The sequence below is a fragment of the Mustelus asterias genome, chromosome 17, assembly GCF_964213995.1.
Source record: "Mustelus asterias chromosome 17, sMusAst1.hap1.1, whole genome shotgun sequence".
NCBI classification, from domain to species: domain Eukaryota; kingdom Metazoa; phylum Chordata; class Chondrichthyes; order Carcharhiniformes; family Triakidae; genus Mustelus; species Mustelus asterias.
In genome coordinates, this window is record NC_135817.1 from 14,298,930 (window position 1) to 14,314,091 (window position 15,162).

At 45.2% G+C, this 15,162-nt stretch overlaps 1 protein-coding gene across 1 annotated transcript in view; it reads right to left on the reverse strand.

The window, feature by feature from the left end:
• Window positions 1–15,162, reverse strand: part of LOC144506341 (pleckstrin homology-like domain family B member 1) — a 30,920-nt gene that overhangs the window by 1,825 nt on the left and 13,933 nt on the right. Inside the window, exons 3-6 of the mRNA XM_078232314.1 lie at window positions 13,446–13,536; window positions 10,365–10,511; window positions 1,713–1,932; window positions 1,348–1,433 (exon numbers count right to left, since the gene is read on the reverse strand). Coding sequence (XP_078088440.1) covers window positions 1,348–1,433; window positions 1,713–1,932; window positions 10,365–10,511; window positions 13,446–13,502 — 510 coding nt within the window. The 5' untranslated portion in view covers window positions 13,503–13,536. The remainder of the gene's footprint in view (window positions 1–1,347; window positions 1,434–1,712; window positions 1,933–10,364; window positions 10,512–13,445; window positions 13,537–15,162) is intronic.

Below are 15,162 nucleotides of genomic sequence, written 5' to 3' on the forward strand. Positions count from 1 at the left end.
CTTTAAGAAAATCATGCAGCTTATAGCTTCAGTGATGTCATTGGGGGCGGTGGAGCTAAGCTGTGGCAGTCAGGTGATAGGGGTTTTTCCTTTGGGCTGTTAGTTTCGTTTTGGGAAGCAGCTTAGCAGCAAGCTAAGAAGCAGTCTCTCTCTCTCCTTCTCTTTGTTTGGTTCTGCCTTAAAGAAGCTGTGTTTTGGGAAATAGATCCAATTACAATCTCTTCTGAGTTTCTTCGAGGGATTTTCAGCAAGAGGAGGGATTCCTGTAACAAGTGGGCTTTAACCTATGCTGTTTTGTGTTTATTTGGAGGATTTTGTGTATTGGATGTTGGCTTTGGTTGGAACACATTAGAGATATTTCCTTAAGGGTTATACATTATCGTTGTAATTGTTAAAAGTTCTTGCTAAGTGTCTTACTATACATGTCAACAATATTCTTAATTAAACTTTGTTTTTGATAAAAGCTCCTTGTGGGTCAGTTGAAACACACCTGAAGTGAAACCTCTTATGCTCATCCTAGTCAAATTCAGCATAAAATGTTACAGGTCAGGCGAGCTTCATAGAACACCTTGAAGTATCCAACCTGACTTGTAACAACTCTACTCTCCCATCAATCACACCCGGGGTACAACCTTAATGAATAAACAAAGAGTTGAGAGCTAAAAGAGAAAGCTGCTGATAGTCCAAAAAGGTGAGTTCTCTATGACATCCCCACCCTTCAGAGCCGGCATACCGGCGTGAATGTGATGTGCCAGTGATATTTGATGGCTGGTATAACAAGGGCAGCCTGATAGCAGGATATTCCCAAATCACTGAGGAGTAGCCTATATGGCCAGCTCTCAACAGCTCCATTGTTATCTGTTGTTTATTAAAACTAGTCAGTGCTCAGTACAAATTGTAACTCGATCCCTGCTGGGAGGTATTAAAAATCTGCGCACAAGGGAGAAGTGAACATTTACGAAGTATTATTATGTGCAGACTAGTGAGTAAACACAGCCATAGCATAAATTGTACAGGGACACTGGTGCAATTTTACAATTGAGATTAATGAACTAAAAACTTTTGACTAGATCAGTGAGAGGGTGACTGTGTCTATCGACGCAGATGGTTGATGTACAGCATGCTCCGTATGGACGTAGATGGTTAATATACTTGGTGACTCTGCACAGGTAAAGTTGCCATTGTCTCAGATGACCATAGGCTTTTCTCCCCTTTCAGGGGGAGAGCTGACTGGTGGTGATTTAACCTGCGGATCACCACACCTCAGGTGAGGGATCAATATTGAGAATGCACCTTCATGAATAACCTCAGCCGGCATCTCTGTATTATAATAGTGAATAGCTTTACCTTGTGTGCACTCTTCAAGTGGTCATAATAAACTTCCTCTATAGCCTGAAAATATATCACTCCTTTCAATTTGGTTTCATGTTTATCTGGAGAAAAAGGAGAAAATCGAGTGATGTTGACATTTCTTGGAGGGAAACACTGGATTTTAACTCCACAGATTCCTTGAGGTGATGAAACATCCCTCCCCACTCGCTCCGACCCATCCACTCTCCCCCCCCCCGCCACACAGTTTTTAAATGTTTGAATGCCATTTTGCAGTCTGCGTTAACAACAAAGCCAAAGTTAGCTATACCAAATGACGATAAACAGTTGAAACTGGCTGTGGATGCGAGTTGATAGAATTCAATGGTGCGGGGTGCTCCTACCTGCATAATATGATAGAGTGCGTTTGGTTCGATCAAAGACAAACCATCGCTTCTTCCAGGTTTTAATTTTGCCGCCCATTTTGACCAGGAAGCCACGACATGTCTTCTCAGTGAGGGAGACATGGTAACAAGTTTCCACATTGTGGCCAGCTGTTTCAATGTGTGTTCGCAGGTCAAAGTCTTCCTTTCTGACTGGGAGGTAGCGGGTCAGCGGCCTGGCCTGCAAAGACAAACACCAGAAATCCAGACATTCATTCAGCGTCTTTACAATAACAACTTCTTGTCTTTATATTGTGCCTTTGGTATCGTCAAATATGGCCAGGCCTTTTAAAATCAGCAATATCATCGACAAATAACACTGAGGGCAGATGACGGCACGGCACGGTAGCACAGTGGTTAGCACTGCTGCTTCACAGCTCCAGGGACCTGGGTTCGATTCCCGGCTTGGGTCACTGTCTGTGTGGAGTTTGCACATTCTCTTCGTGTCTGCGTGGGTTTCCTCCAGGTGCTCTGGTTTCCTCCCAAAGTTGTGCGGGTTAGGTTGATTGGCCATGCTAAAATTGCCCTTAGTGTCCTGGGATGCGTAGGTTAGAGGGATTAATGGGTAAATATGTGGGGATAGGGCCTGGGTGGGATTGTGGTCGGTGCAGACTCGATGGGCCGAATGGCCTCTCTCTGTGCTGTAGGGTTTCTAAGATTTCTAAGACCACATGGTTATTGAAGAATAAGGTTTTAAGGAACATGATAAGAGGAAAGCAAGGTAGGGAAGTGGGAAGGGTTTGGATGGGGATGCCTGGATTTCAAAGGTTAAACTATGAGGAGAGATTACACAAACTACAGATTAGAAGGCCAAGGATACGAGTTCCGTCTTGGGAGAGGGGGCAAGAGGTTTATGAAAAATGGCAGCAACAAGGTCCGTTAACGAGGATGACTATATTCAGCATAGAGGAAATTGAAAAAATTACCCAGGGAGGCAAAGAAACATTGAGAGGAGATTAGGCAGCAACATTAAATTAAACATTAAAACAGTTTATAGATTTACAAAATCTATAAGCTGTTAGCCAGGGAGATGTTGGACCTGTTGAGGAGCCAAAGTGTGTCAAGACAGAGTATTTGCTGATGTATTCATAGAATCTACAGTGCAGAAGGAGGCCATTTGGCCCATCGAGCCTGCACTGACAACAATCCCACTCAGCCTCTATACCTGTATTTATCCTGCTAATCCCCCTAACCTACACAGCTTGGGACACCTAAGGGGCAATTTAGCATAGCCAATCCACCTAACTCGCACATCTTTGGACTGTGGGAGGAAACCCACGCACACACGGGGAGAATCTGTGTGGAGTTCGCACAGTTACCCAAGGGATTGAACCCAGGTCCTTGGTGCTGTGAGGCAGCAGTGCCGTCCCCACTGTGCCACCATGCTGCCCAGGGAGGCAACCTATCTAAAGAGGGGAAAGTGGATGATGTGAAGGTGACACTAATAGAGAGGGATGGATTGAAATGGAGAAAATGCATTGCAAACATTAACAGTTCTGAAAGTTGCTAAGTGACTGGTCTAGATGGAATGCAGCCACAGTTGCTGAAAGAAGCAAAGTTAGAAATGGCAAAGATATTAACCTCAATCTTTCAATCCTCAATGAACACTGGAGTAGGCGCAGAGGACTGGGGGAGTGACTGAAGTTATGGCATGGAGGACTGGAGAGGGACGGACATCACAGCACAAAGAATTAGGGGAGTGACTGACGTTACGGCACAGTTTATGAAAAACAGAGAGTGATAAACCAGGAAACAACAGACCAGATGATTTAACATTGGCAACTATTGGATATTTGAAAGATGGAAATGGACAGAGATGAGTGGAGGTGAAATATTGGTGCACATATAAATCCTTAAAAGTGGCAGAGTTTTACAAAAATCACATTGGTTATCAAAGTAAAGTAAACATCCTAGGACTTTCTAAATCACTGGTTAGACCTCAGCTGGAGGTTGGTGGACAAATGTGGGCACCACATATTGGACAAATTGTGATGGCAATGGAAAGATTAAAGAGGAGGTTGACCACAATGTGACCAGAGATGTGGCGTTTTAATTGTGAGGAGTGTTTGCTGGCAAGGTTAGAACGATTCTCCCCGGAGGAGAAAATCCTCGGATGTTTCTGAGATAATCGGGGGGTCCAAAAGCTAAGATGGAGAAAAACAGTTCCTTACAAAGAATGGGAGAGTAACCAGAAATCCGAGATTTCAAACCATTGGCAAAAGAACAAATGGGGAGATGAGAATCTTTTTCACTCAATGTTGTTAGGTACTGGAAGGTCCTGTCTGAAATGTGATGGAAGCTGAGAGTTAGATGGGTATTTAAAAACAAATAATTACTAATAGAGTTTTTATAAAAGAAATTTGGGAACCAGCAAAGTCTGGTAGAAGTTGAAAACAAGTTCCATTATCCCACTGGCCCATTCTCTCCCCATAGCCCTGTATCAATCCCAAACTAATCCCACTGTCTTACCCTAGCCGTGTCTCAAAACTCAAACTAATGGCACTGCCCCACTCTCTCCCCATAGTTCTGTATCAATCTGCATATTAATCCCACTGCCCCACTCTCTCCCCATAGCCCCATATCAATCCCAAACTATTCCCACTGCTCACTCTCTCCCCATATCCCTGTATTAATCCACAAACTAATAGGGTGGCATAGTGGTTAGCACTGCTACCTCACAGCGCTAGGGATCCAGATTCGATTCCCGGCTTGGGTCAATGTTTGTGTGGAGTTTGCACACTCTCCCCGTGTCTGCATGGGTTTCTTCCGGGTGCTCCGGTTTCCTCCCACAAAGAACAAAGAACAGTACAGCACAGGAAACAGGCCCTTTGGCCCTCCAAGCCTGTGCCGCTCATTGGTCCAACTAGACCAATCGTTTGTATCCCTCCATTCCCAGGCTGCTCATGTGACTATCCAGGTAAGTCTTAAACGATGTCAGCGTGTCTGCCTCCACCACCCTACTTGGCAGCGCATTCCAGGCCCCCACCACCCTCTGTGTACAAAAACATCCCTCTAATATCTGAGTTATACTTCGCCCCTCTCACCTTGAGCCCTCGTGATCGTCACTTCTGATCTGGGAAAAAGCTTCCCACCGTTCACCCTATCTATCCCCTTCATAATCTTGTACACCTCTATTAGATCTCTCCTCATTCTCCGTCTTTTCAGGGAGAACAACCCCAGTTTACCCAATCTCTCCTCATAGCTAAGACCCTCCATACCAGGCAACATCCTGGTAAACCTTCTCTGCACTCTCTCTAACGCCTCCACGTCCTTCTGGTAGTGCGACGACCAGAACTATAATTAAGGTCCCCCACGCACCCCAGAAAAAGATACAAAAGTCTGAGGTCACATACCTACCGACTCAAGAACAGCTTCTTCTCTGCTGCCATCAGACTTTGAGTGGACCTACCTTGCACTAAGTTGATCTTTCTCTATACCCTAGCTATGAATGTAACACTACATTTTGCACTTTCTCCTTTCCTTCTCTATGAACGGTATGCTTTGTCTGTATAGTGCGCAAGAAACAATACTTTTCACTGTATACTAATACATGTGACAATAATAAATCAAATCAAATATCTGCATTGGACAAGGGAGTGATCCATGTTCTAATAACCAGGAACAGTTGGAATGTCTAAAGATAGGGGAAAACAATACTTAACTGAGGCAAGTAAAACCCTTACGTCAACTTGATTTTATAATTAAGCAAGTGTAAGGCGATTGGTTTTAAAAACTGTATTTTGATCGAATCACTACAGTGCAGAAGGAGGTCATTCGGCCCATCGAGTCTGCACTGACCACAATCCCACCCAGGCCCTTTTCGCATAACCCCACATATGATGTAACCTTTTATGATTGGATGGAGACAACTCCTCCTCTTGTTATTGGTATGTGCTAATTACTAGTAATCGAAGCTGAGACTTTAATTGCCTTTATATTTTGGAATTTTTCACTCTGGTCTGAATGGACATTCAGAGTCCTATAGCTGGCTATAGTTTAATAAATCATCTTGAAATTAGTCTGTTATTTTGTTTGGCTACTTGAGCGGAATGATCGTTTTTAAATACAACAAGAAAACTACCGTGACAGCCCCTAACACAACACAAGGGGATTTGAGTACAGAACTAAAGATGTCTTGCTGCAATTGAATAGAGACTTTGAGTCACACCTAGAGTATTGTGTATAGATTTGGTCTCCTTGTCTAAGGAAGGGTATACTAGCAATAGAGAGTCTGCAGCAAATGCTCATCACACCAACTCCTGAGGTGGTCGAATCTGAGCCTGTATACCCTGAAAATGAGCAGAATGAGAGGTGATCTCATTTAACCATACACAATTTCTACATGGCATGAAAGGGTCGATGTGAATAAGATATTTCCCCTGGCTGGGGAGTCTAGAACCAGGGGACACAGTCTCAGAATAAGGGGTAGGCCATTTAGGACTGAGATGAGGAGGAATTTCTTCACTGAGGGTGGTGAATCTTTGAAATTCTATACCCCAGAGAGCGGTGGAAGTTCAATCATTGAAATTCTTCAAGACAGACATTGATTAGATTTCTAGATATTAAAGGTATCAATGGATATGGGGATAGTGCAGGAAAATAGTGCATAGATCAGTCATGATCTAGTTGAATGGCAGAACAGGGCTCGAGGTTAACTTTAGGATAGTAATGGACAAGGGCGAGTGTTGTCCTAAGGGTAGGGTGCTAAATTGGGGGAAGGCTAACTATAGCCAGATTAGGCAGGAATTGGTGGCCGTTGATTGGGAGAGGCTGTTTGGGGGTAAGTCCACGTCTGGCATGTGGGAGTCTTTTAAGGAACAGTTGATAAGGCTGCAGGACAGGCATGTGCCTGTAAAAAGGAAGGATAGGAAAGGTTGGATTTGAGAGCCGTGGATAACCAGGGAAATTGAGGATCTGATCAAAAAGAAAAGAGAGGCGTACATTAGGTCCAGGCAACTGAAAACAGATGGAGTTCTGGAGGAATACAGAGAGAGTAGAAAAGAACTCAAACGGGGAGTTAGAAGGGCAAAAAGAGGTCACGAAATGTTCTTGGCAGACATGATTAAGGAGAATCCTAAGGCATTCTATTCAAATGTTAGGAACAAAAGAGTTGTTGGGGAAAAAGTCGGACCTCTCAGGGACAAAGGAGGGGAATTATGCTTAGAACCCAAGGGAATAGGGGAGATCCTAAATGAATACTCTGCGTCGGTATTCACAAAGGAGAGGGACTTGTTGACTGGGAGTGTCTCGGAGGGAGGTGTTGACCCGTTAGAGTGAATCTCCATTACAAGGGAAGAAGTATTAGGTTTTTTTTTTAGGTAACATTAAAACTGACAAATCCCTAGGACCTGATGGCATCTATCCTAGACTGCCCAGGGAGACAAGAGATGTAATTGCTGGGCCTCTGACGGAAATCTTTGTCTCTTCATTGGACACAGGTGAGGTCCCTGCGGATTGGAGGATAGCGAATGTGGTACCGTTATTTAAGAAGGGTAGCAGGGATAACCCAGGTCATTATATGCCAGTGAGCTTGACGTCCGTGGTAGGGAAGTTGCTGGAGAGGATTCTTAGAGACAGGATGTATGCACATTTAGAACAGAACAATCTCATTAGTGACAGACAGCATGGTTTTGTAAGAGGGAGGTCGTGCCTTACAAATTTGGTGGAGTTTTTTGAGGAAGTGACAAAAACGGTTGATGAAGGAAGGGCCGTGGATGTCGTCTATATGGATTTCAGTAAGGCATTTGACAAAGTCCCTCGTGACAGGTTGGTTAAGAAGGTTAAGGCTCATAGGATACAAGGAGAGGTGGCTAGATGGGTAGAGAACTGGCTTGGCCACAGGAGACAGAGGGTAACAGTCGAAGGGTCTTTTTCCGGCTGGAGGTCTGTGACCAGTGGTGTTCCGCAGGGCTCTGTACTGGGACCTCTGCTATTTGTGATATATATAATTGATTTGGAAGAAGGTGTAACTGGTGTTATCAACAAGTTTGCGGATGACATGAAGATGGCTGGACTTGCGGATAGCGATGAACATTGTCGGACAATACAGCAGGATATAGATAGGCTGGAAAATTGGGCGGAGAAATGGCAGATGGAATTTAATCAAGATAAATGCAAAGTGATGCATTTTGGAAGCACTAATGTAAGGGGGAGTTATACAATAAAAGGCAGAGCCATCAAGAGTATAGAAACATGGAGGGACCTAGGTGTGCAAGTCCACAAATCCTTGAAGGTGGCAGCACAGGTGGAGAAGGTAGTGAAGAAGGCATATGGTATGCTTGCCTTTATAGGACGGGGTACAGAGTATAAAAGCTGGAGTCTGATGTTGCAGCTGTATAGAACACTGGTTAGGCCACATTTGGAGTACTGCGTCCAGTTCTGGTCGCCGCACTACCAGAAGGACGTCCACGTTAGGCGTTAGAGAGAGTGCAGAGAAGGTTTACCAGGATGTTGCCTGGTATGGAGGGTCTTAGCTATGAGGAGAGATTGGGTCAACTGGGCTTGTTCTCCCTTGAAAGACGGAGAATGAGGGGAGACCTAATAGAGGTGTACAAAATTATGAAGGGTATAGATAGGGTGAACATTGGGAAGCTTTTTCCCAGGTCGGAGGTGACGATCACGAAGGGTCACGGGCTCAAGGTGAGAGGGGCGAAGTATAACTCGGATATCAGAGGGACGTTTTTTACACAGAGAGTGGTGGGGGCCTGGAATGCGCTGCCAAGTAGGGTGGTGGAGGCAGACACGCTGGCATCGTTTAAGACTTACCTGGATAGTCACATGAGCAGTCTGGGAATGGAGGGATACAAACAAATGGTCTAGTTGGACCAATGAGCGGCACAGGCTTGGAGGGCTGAAGGGCCTGTTTCCTGTGTTGTACTGTTCTTTGTTCTGTTGTTCTTTGAGGGGCCGAATGGCTGACTCCTATTCCTATTCTCAGTTCAAAATTTCCTTCGAATGTGACACCAAGATTGTGAACAGGTTACACCAATGGCTGGTTCAGGGGAGAGGTGGATACGTGGCCAGGGATTGGAGGTTGAGGCTGGTACTGAAGAAAATGGCGTCTATCTTGTCAATATTTATCTAGAGGAAACTGCAGTTCATCCTGGACCAGATGGGGGCACCACAGGAACGAGAGAGGAAATGGTGAGTGTGTGTTGTCAGCCTACAGCTCCAACACTGACACCTCTTTGTCAAAGGCCTGGTAATAATCAGTTTTTTAAATCATAAATCTCTTTTTTTCTCTAGAGGGGGAAGCCACACCCAAGTCACAAACCTTAGTGCCACACAGAGTCCTCGTGACATCTGCCTGTGGGCATCATCTCACCAGCTGTGTGCCAGACTTACACTGGGTCCCACTGACAAAGGGGAATTCCCAGAACAGGGAGTTTGAGTGTGGGTCCGGGGCTCAGGGATCTTCCAGCCCAGCTCAGTGCCATTGAAAGGAAATGGCTTAAACACTTGAGAAATTTCAGGGAGGTGACATTTAAACCTCTGTCTCCATTAATTCCCCAAATCACAAACTGGAGGCAGAAGTGGACCTTCACGTTTAGAATGGAGATTTACCAAAAGCTCGGATGAGTTGGTACCGAACCACCAGGTTGGCAGAATTTAACAAAACGAGTAAATAAGCCAACACGGGCTGGGTACCAGGTTTGCCAGCTCTGGTCCCGAATGTTGGGGATCAAAATCCTCTCATCTTGTTGTGGATAGTTTGGAGGGATGTCAGAAGCTGCAGCGTGACATAGATAGGATGCAAGACTGGGCGGAGAAGTGGCAGATGGACTTCAACCCGTATAAATGTGTAGTGGTCCATTTTGGCAGGTCAAATGGGATGAAGGAGTATAATATCAAGGGTAAGACTCTTAGTACTGTAGAGGATCAGAAGGACCTTGGGGTCTGGGTCCATAGGACTCTTAAATCGGCCTCGCAGGTAGAGGAGGTGGTTAAGAAGGCGTATGGTGTGCTGGCCTTCATCAATCGAGGGATTGAGTTAAGGAGTCGGGAGATAATGATGCAGCTTTATAAGACCCTCGTCAGACCCTACTTAGAGTACTGTGCTCAGTACTCTGGTCGCCTCATTACAGGAGGGATGTGGAAATTATTGAAAGGGTGCAGAGAAGATTTACAAGGATGTTGCCTGGATTGGTTGGCATGTCTTATGAGGATAGGTTGAGGGAGCTCGGTCTTTTCTTCTTGGAGAGACGAAGGATGAGAGGTGACCTGATAGAGGTGTACAAGATGTTGAGAGGTATAGATCGGGTGGATTCTTGGAGGCTTTTTCCCAGGGCTGAAATGGCTGCTACGAGAGGACACAGGTTTAAGGTGCTGGGGAGTAGGTACAGAGGAGATGTCAGGGGTACGTTTTTCACTGAGTGGGTGGTGGGTGAGTGGAATTGGCTGCCGTCAGTGGTGGTGGAGGCAAACTCGATAGGGTCTTTTAAGAGACTTCTGGATGAGTACATGGGACTTAATAGGATTGAGGGTTATAGGTAAGCCTATATATAAGCCTAGGTAGTAGGGACATGACCGGTGCAACTTGTGGGCCGAAGGGCCTGTTTGTGCTGTATTTATTTCTATGTTCTATCTTAAACAGCCCCCAATTGTGTGAAATACCTGTGACCGCTGCTTCTCACGCATTTTAACTTCCTTCTCGATGAGCTGCTGTCTACGTTCTGTCTCCTCCTGTAATCTCCTCTCCAGCTGCTCTCTCCGATTCCTCTCCTCCTGCAGAGCTTGTTTCTTCGCTTCCATTTCTCGCTCCTCAATTGCAAAACATCATTTTTAACTTGCACACTTATTGCAGAAAAGAACGATTAATTCTGGCTCAAGAAATGTGAGTTGGATCACATAAACATCAGCACTATGGAACGAGTGATTTACTGCACACGACAGGGGCTCATTAATCCCCCTCTGCTACCTACACTCGATAATCCTTCATAAGGGGGAGAAAAAATCACCCCCACTCCCTCATACCCACATCAGGGACAGTATCACTCTCCTCACAGCAATTTTCAAAAAATTAATTTGCAGGGTATGGGTATTGCTGGCATTTATTGCCCATCCCTAGTTGCCCTTCAAAAGGTGGTGATGAGCTGCTTTCCTGAGCTGCTGCAGTTCCTGAGGTGTAGGTACACCCACAGTGCAATTAGGGAGGGAGTTCCAGGATTTTGACCCAGCGACAGTGAAGGAATGATGATATATTTCCAAGTCAGGAGGGTGAGTGACTTGGAGGGGAACCTCCAGGTGGTGGTGTTCCAGGTATCTGCTGCTCTTGTCCTTCTAAATGATGCTAAGTGGGCTGCTTTGTCGAGTGTTGTTAGAGCTGCACTCATCCAGGCAAGTGGAGATTATTCTATGACACTCCTGACTTGTGTCTTGTAGATGGTAGTGGTACAGTGGCACAGTGATTAGTGCTGCTGCCTCACAGCGCCAGGGACTTGGGTTCGATTCCCGGCTTTGGTCACTGTGTGGAGTTGGCATGTTTTCCCCATGTCTGCATGGGATTCCTCCGGGTGCTCTGGTTTCCTCCCACAGTCCAAAGATGTGCAAGTTAGATTGATTAGCCATGCTAAATTGACCCATAGTGTCAGGGGGATTATCAGGGTACATATGCGGGGTTGTGGGGATTGGGTCTGGGTGGGATTGTGGTCGGTGCAGACTCAACGGGCCAAATGGCCTCCTTCTGCACTGAAGGGATTCTATCGGCAGATTTTGGTAAGTCAAGAAGTGAGTTGCTCACCGCAGCATTCCTAGCCTTTGACCTGCTCTGGTAGCCACAGTATTTATAGTCCAGTTCAGTTTCTGGTCAATGGAACCCCTGGGCTGTTGATAGTGGGGGATTGAGCAATGGCAACGCCATTGAATGTCAAGGGGTGATGGTTCGATATCGCTTGTTGGAGATGATCATTGCCTGGCACTTGTGTGGCGCGAATGTTACTTGCTACTTGGCAACTCAAGCCTGGATATTGTCCAGGTCTTACTGCATTTGGAAATGGACTACTTCAGTATCTGAGGATTCCATGTTAATAATAATAATAACCCCTCCTTGAATCAGGAATAGTAACCCTACTGAAGCAATAACCACACCCTTCTCCTAAAGTTGAGGCAATAACCTCACCATCTGTTGGCTTTGTTAGTCTATAAAAGACCAATAGAAATCTGATACTTACAGAATCCAATTGGTGTTTGCTCACAAGAATGTGATCAAACAACATTACTCACAGTGGAAGGAGCCATGCTGTTCGCTAGTGGCGGGATTCTCCAGTCCCACCGCTGTCAATGGGATTTCCCATTGATGTCACTCCATAACCCGTGGGGGAGTGTGCTGCTGGCAGGACCGGAGAATTCTGGTCCTTATCTCAGAGTCTTAATGGCACGGGAGGCCATTCAGCCCATTGAGTCCATAGCCTTGTGATGGTGGTATTCAAGTGATTAACCTTGCTGAAGGCTGAATTAATTCCCTCATATTAGGACACCTGAGCCACAGCTTGTTCAAAGAGGACAGTTTTAAGGAGCACCTTGAAAAAGGAGAGGGAGAGGTAGTCCGCTTAGGTTTAAGGAGAGAATTCCAGACTTCAGGGCTGGTAGCCCACAACCCCGCATATGTACCCTATGGAGTGAAAGAAGTTGGAGAAGGACAAGAGGCCAGGACTGGAAGAGATACCTCGGAGGGTTGTGGATCTGGAGGTGAATATAGAGATAGTGGAGCGAGACAATGATGGGATTTGAAAATGAAAGGATGAGAATTTTAAATTGGAAGCATTGCCAGACTGAGGGTCAATATAGGTCATTGAAAGCCCTAGGGTGGCACAGTGATTAGCACTGCTGCCTCACGGCACCAGGTACCTGGGTTCAATTCCAGCCTCTGGTGACTGTGTGGAGTTTACACATTCTCCCCATGTCTGCGCGGTGCTCCGGTTTCCTCCCATAATTCATAATTAAGTTGGTTAGATGGATTAGCCATGCTAAATGTGCTACAGGGATAGGGCAGATGAGAGTATCTGGGTAAGATGCCATTTCGGAGACTGGGCCGAATGACCTCTTTTTGCTCTGTAGGGAGCAAGTACAATCGAGCCATTCAAGAGGACAATGTTTCTGTTCAAAATGATCCCATAATATGCAGGGGTATGGGGGAAAAGGCGGGGGAATGGCACCAAGTCATGATGCTCATTTGGAGAGCCGGTCCAGACGCAATGGGCCGAATGGCCTCTTTCTGCACTGTAGGGATTCTCTGGTTCTATGGAACACAGGGGTGTTGGAGGAATAGCACTTGAATGTTCCATTTTCTCACTGGGGATTACAATGAAATGGATTTCATGTTTTGTAAAGATTACTTAGAATCAAAGAATCCCTTTCGTACAGGAGGAGGCCATTCAGCCTATCGAGCCTGCACCGACAACAATCTCACAAAGGCCTTATCCTCATTAACCTGCTATTCCCCCTGACACTAAAGGGCAATTTAGTATAGCCAATCAACCTAACCTACACATCGTTGGAGTGTGGGAGGAAACCCATGCAGACACGGGGAGAATGTGCAAACTCCACACAGACAGTGACCCGAGGCTGGAATCGAACCTGGGTCCCTGCTGCTGTGTGGCTAACCACTGTGGCGCCCCTGATCTGCCAATGTAACAGCGCTGTGACGATGGGATCTCACTGGGAAATGATCTGTCAATGTAACAGCCAAGAACTCACTTTGCTTTCAATGAGCCACGCCTTCTCAGCCTGGGCTTCCTTTAGCAAACGTTCCATCTCTTCAAGCTTGGCAACATTAAACGTACTGGCACTGCTCAAAAACACAAAGCAAAATAGAAACTCTGTCATTCTCTAAAATAAAACCAGCTGAAGATGTCTGAATTGGCACTGACATTAAATTTACAATAAAGTTGATGACTGCTGCAAAGTTGCATAAACTCAGCAAGAGAATCTACCAATGATGGCTGTTTGTAAATGATGGTTATTGCCGGGTTACTCGTGGAATGCACTGCACCGCAGCCTTGCTGAGGGAAATGTTGGGTTTTCAAGAAGCTTCTCTCAGCACATGTCTCATCCAGTCCACAGTTCACCCACATTCCACAGAACAAGACTTGCTGCTCCAGTCCTGTCTCAGGCACGGGAAGCAATCACACAAGTTGATATATTATGAAGGGAATAGATAAAATAGAAGCAGGAAGGTTGTTTCCACTGGCAGGTGAAACTAGAACTAAGGAGCATAGCTTCAAAATAAGGGGGAGCAGATTTAAGACTGAGTTGAGGAGGAACTTCTTCACCCAAAGGCTTGTGAATCTGTGGAATTCCCTGCCCAGTGAAGCAGTTGAGGCTACCTCATTGAATGTTTTTAAGGCAAGGCTGGATAAATGTTTGAACAGTAAAGGAATCAAGGGTTATGGTGAGCGGGCGGGTAAGTGGAGCTGAGTCCATGAAAAGATCAGTCACGATCTTATTGAATTGTGGAGCAGGCTCAAAGGGCCTGTGGATGGAGAAAGAACAGCTACAGCAATAATTTAACAACAATAATGACAATAGTGGTTTTAAAATGACATTTCTGACGGAGTGAAGCATGCTGGGATCTTTGGTCAACTTATAGATTAAAACCAGATGCAGGTCGTAAAAAGGCTCTGGTCTGGGAGCTATGATCTGAAGCTTCCTGGGTTGGTCAGATCAGGGAAGTTGTTTACATTGGCCCAGACATTGCGTCTCTGATTTTTATGGCTGTTATATGTATGGAGTTTGCAGTTTGAACTAAGTGTAATGGCATTGTTCAAACGTAATTGCATTGGATGCTCGTGCCATGTGATTGGTTTCTGGTTACACAATTGGCTGGATGACAGAGAATCTTCTGGAAGTGAGTGGAGAACTGTGGATAAAAGACACTGCAGTCCTTTGTTTGGCAGCAATAACTCAAAGAGACCAAGAAGAAGAAATAATTGAATTACTGTCCTTATTTGTCTCATTAAACTGGAATGCTTGGCAGGTGTTTAAATTAAAGCTGTATAACAGGCCAGATGGCCTACTCATGCTCCTAGTTCTTATGTTCTTATATAGGAAAAGTCCTACAGTATGTTAATGGCTTTGCAGAAAACATTTGATCCAGTTCCATATGAAAGGCTGGAAAAGGTGAAAGCAGAGGGACATGCAGGAAGGTGGATCAAGCAATCGATTAAAAGAGAAAATAAAATGTTAGCTGGAAAATTCTAAGAAATACAATACCTTGGGATTAATGTACATTACCATCGAACTCAAGGTGAAATTCTCATATTATGATCACTCTTCCCGAGAAGCTCCATCACTATGAGATTTTACGCAAAACAAGATTTAAAATGAATTGATTCCGATGGAATCCTTGACATATTGTTCTAGGAAGCGGTCTTAAATACATTTCAGGAACTTGTCCTCCTAACCACTTTGACTA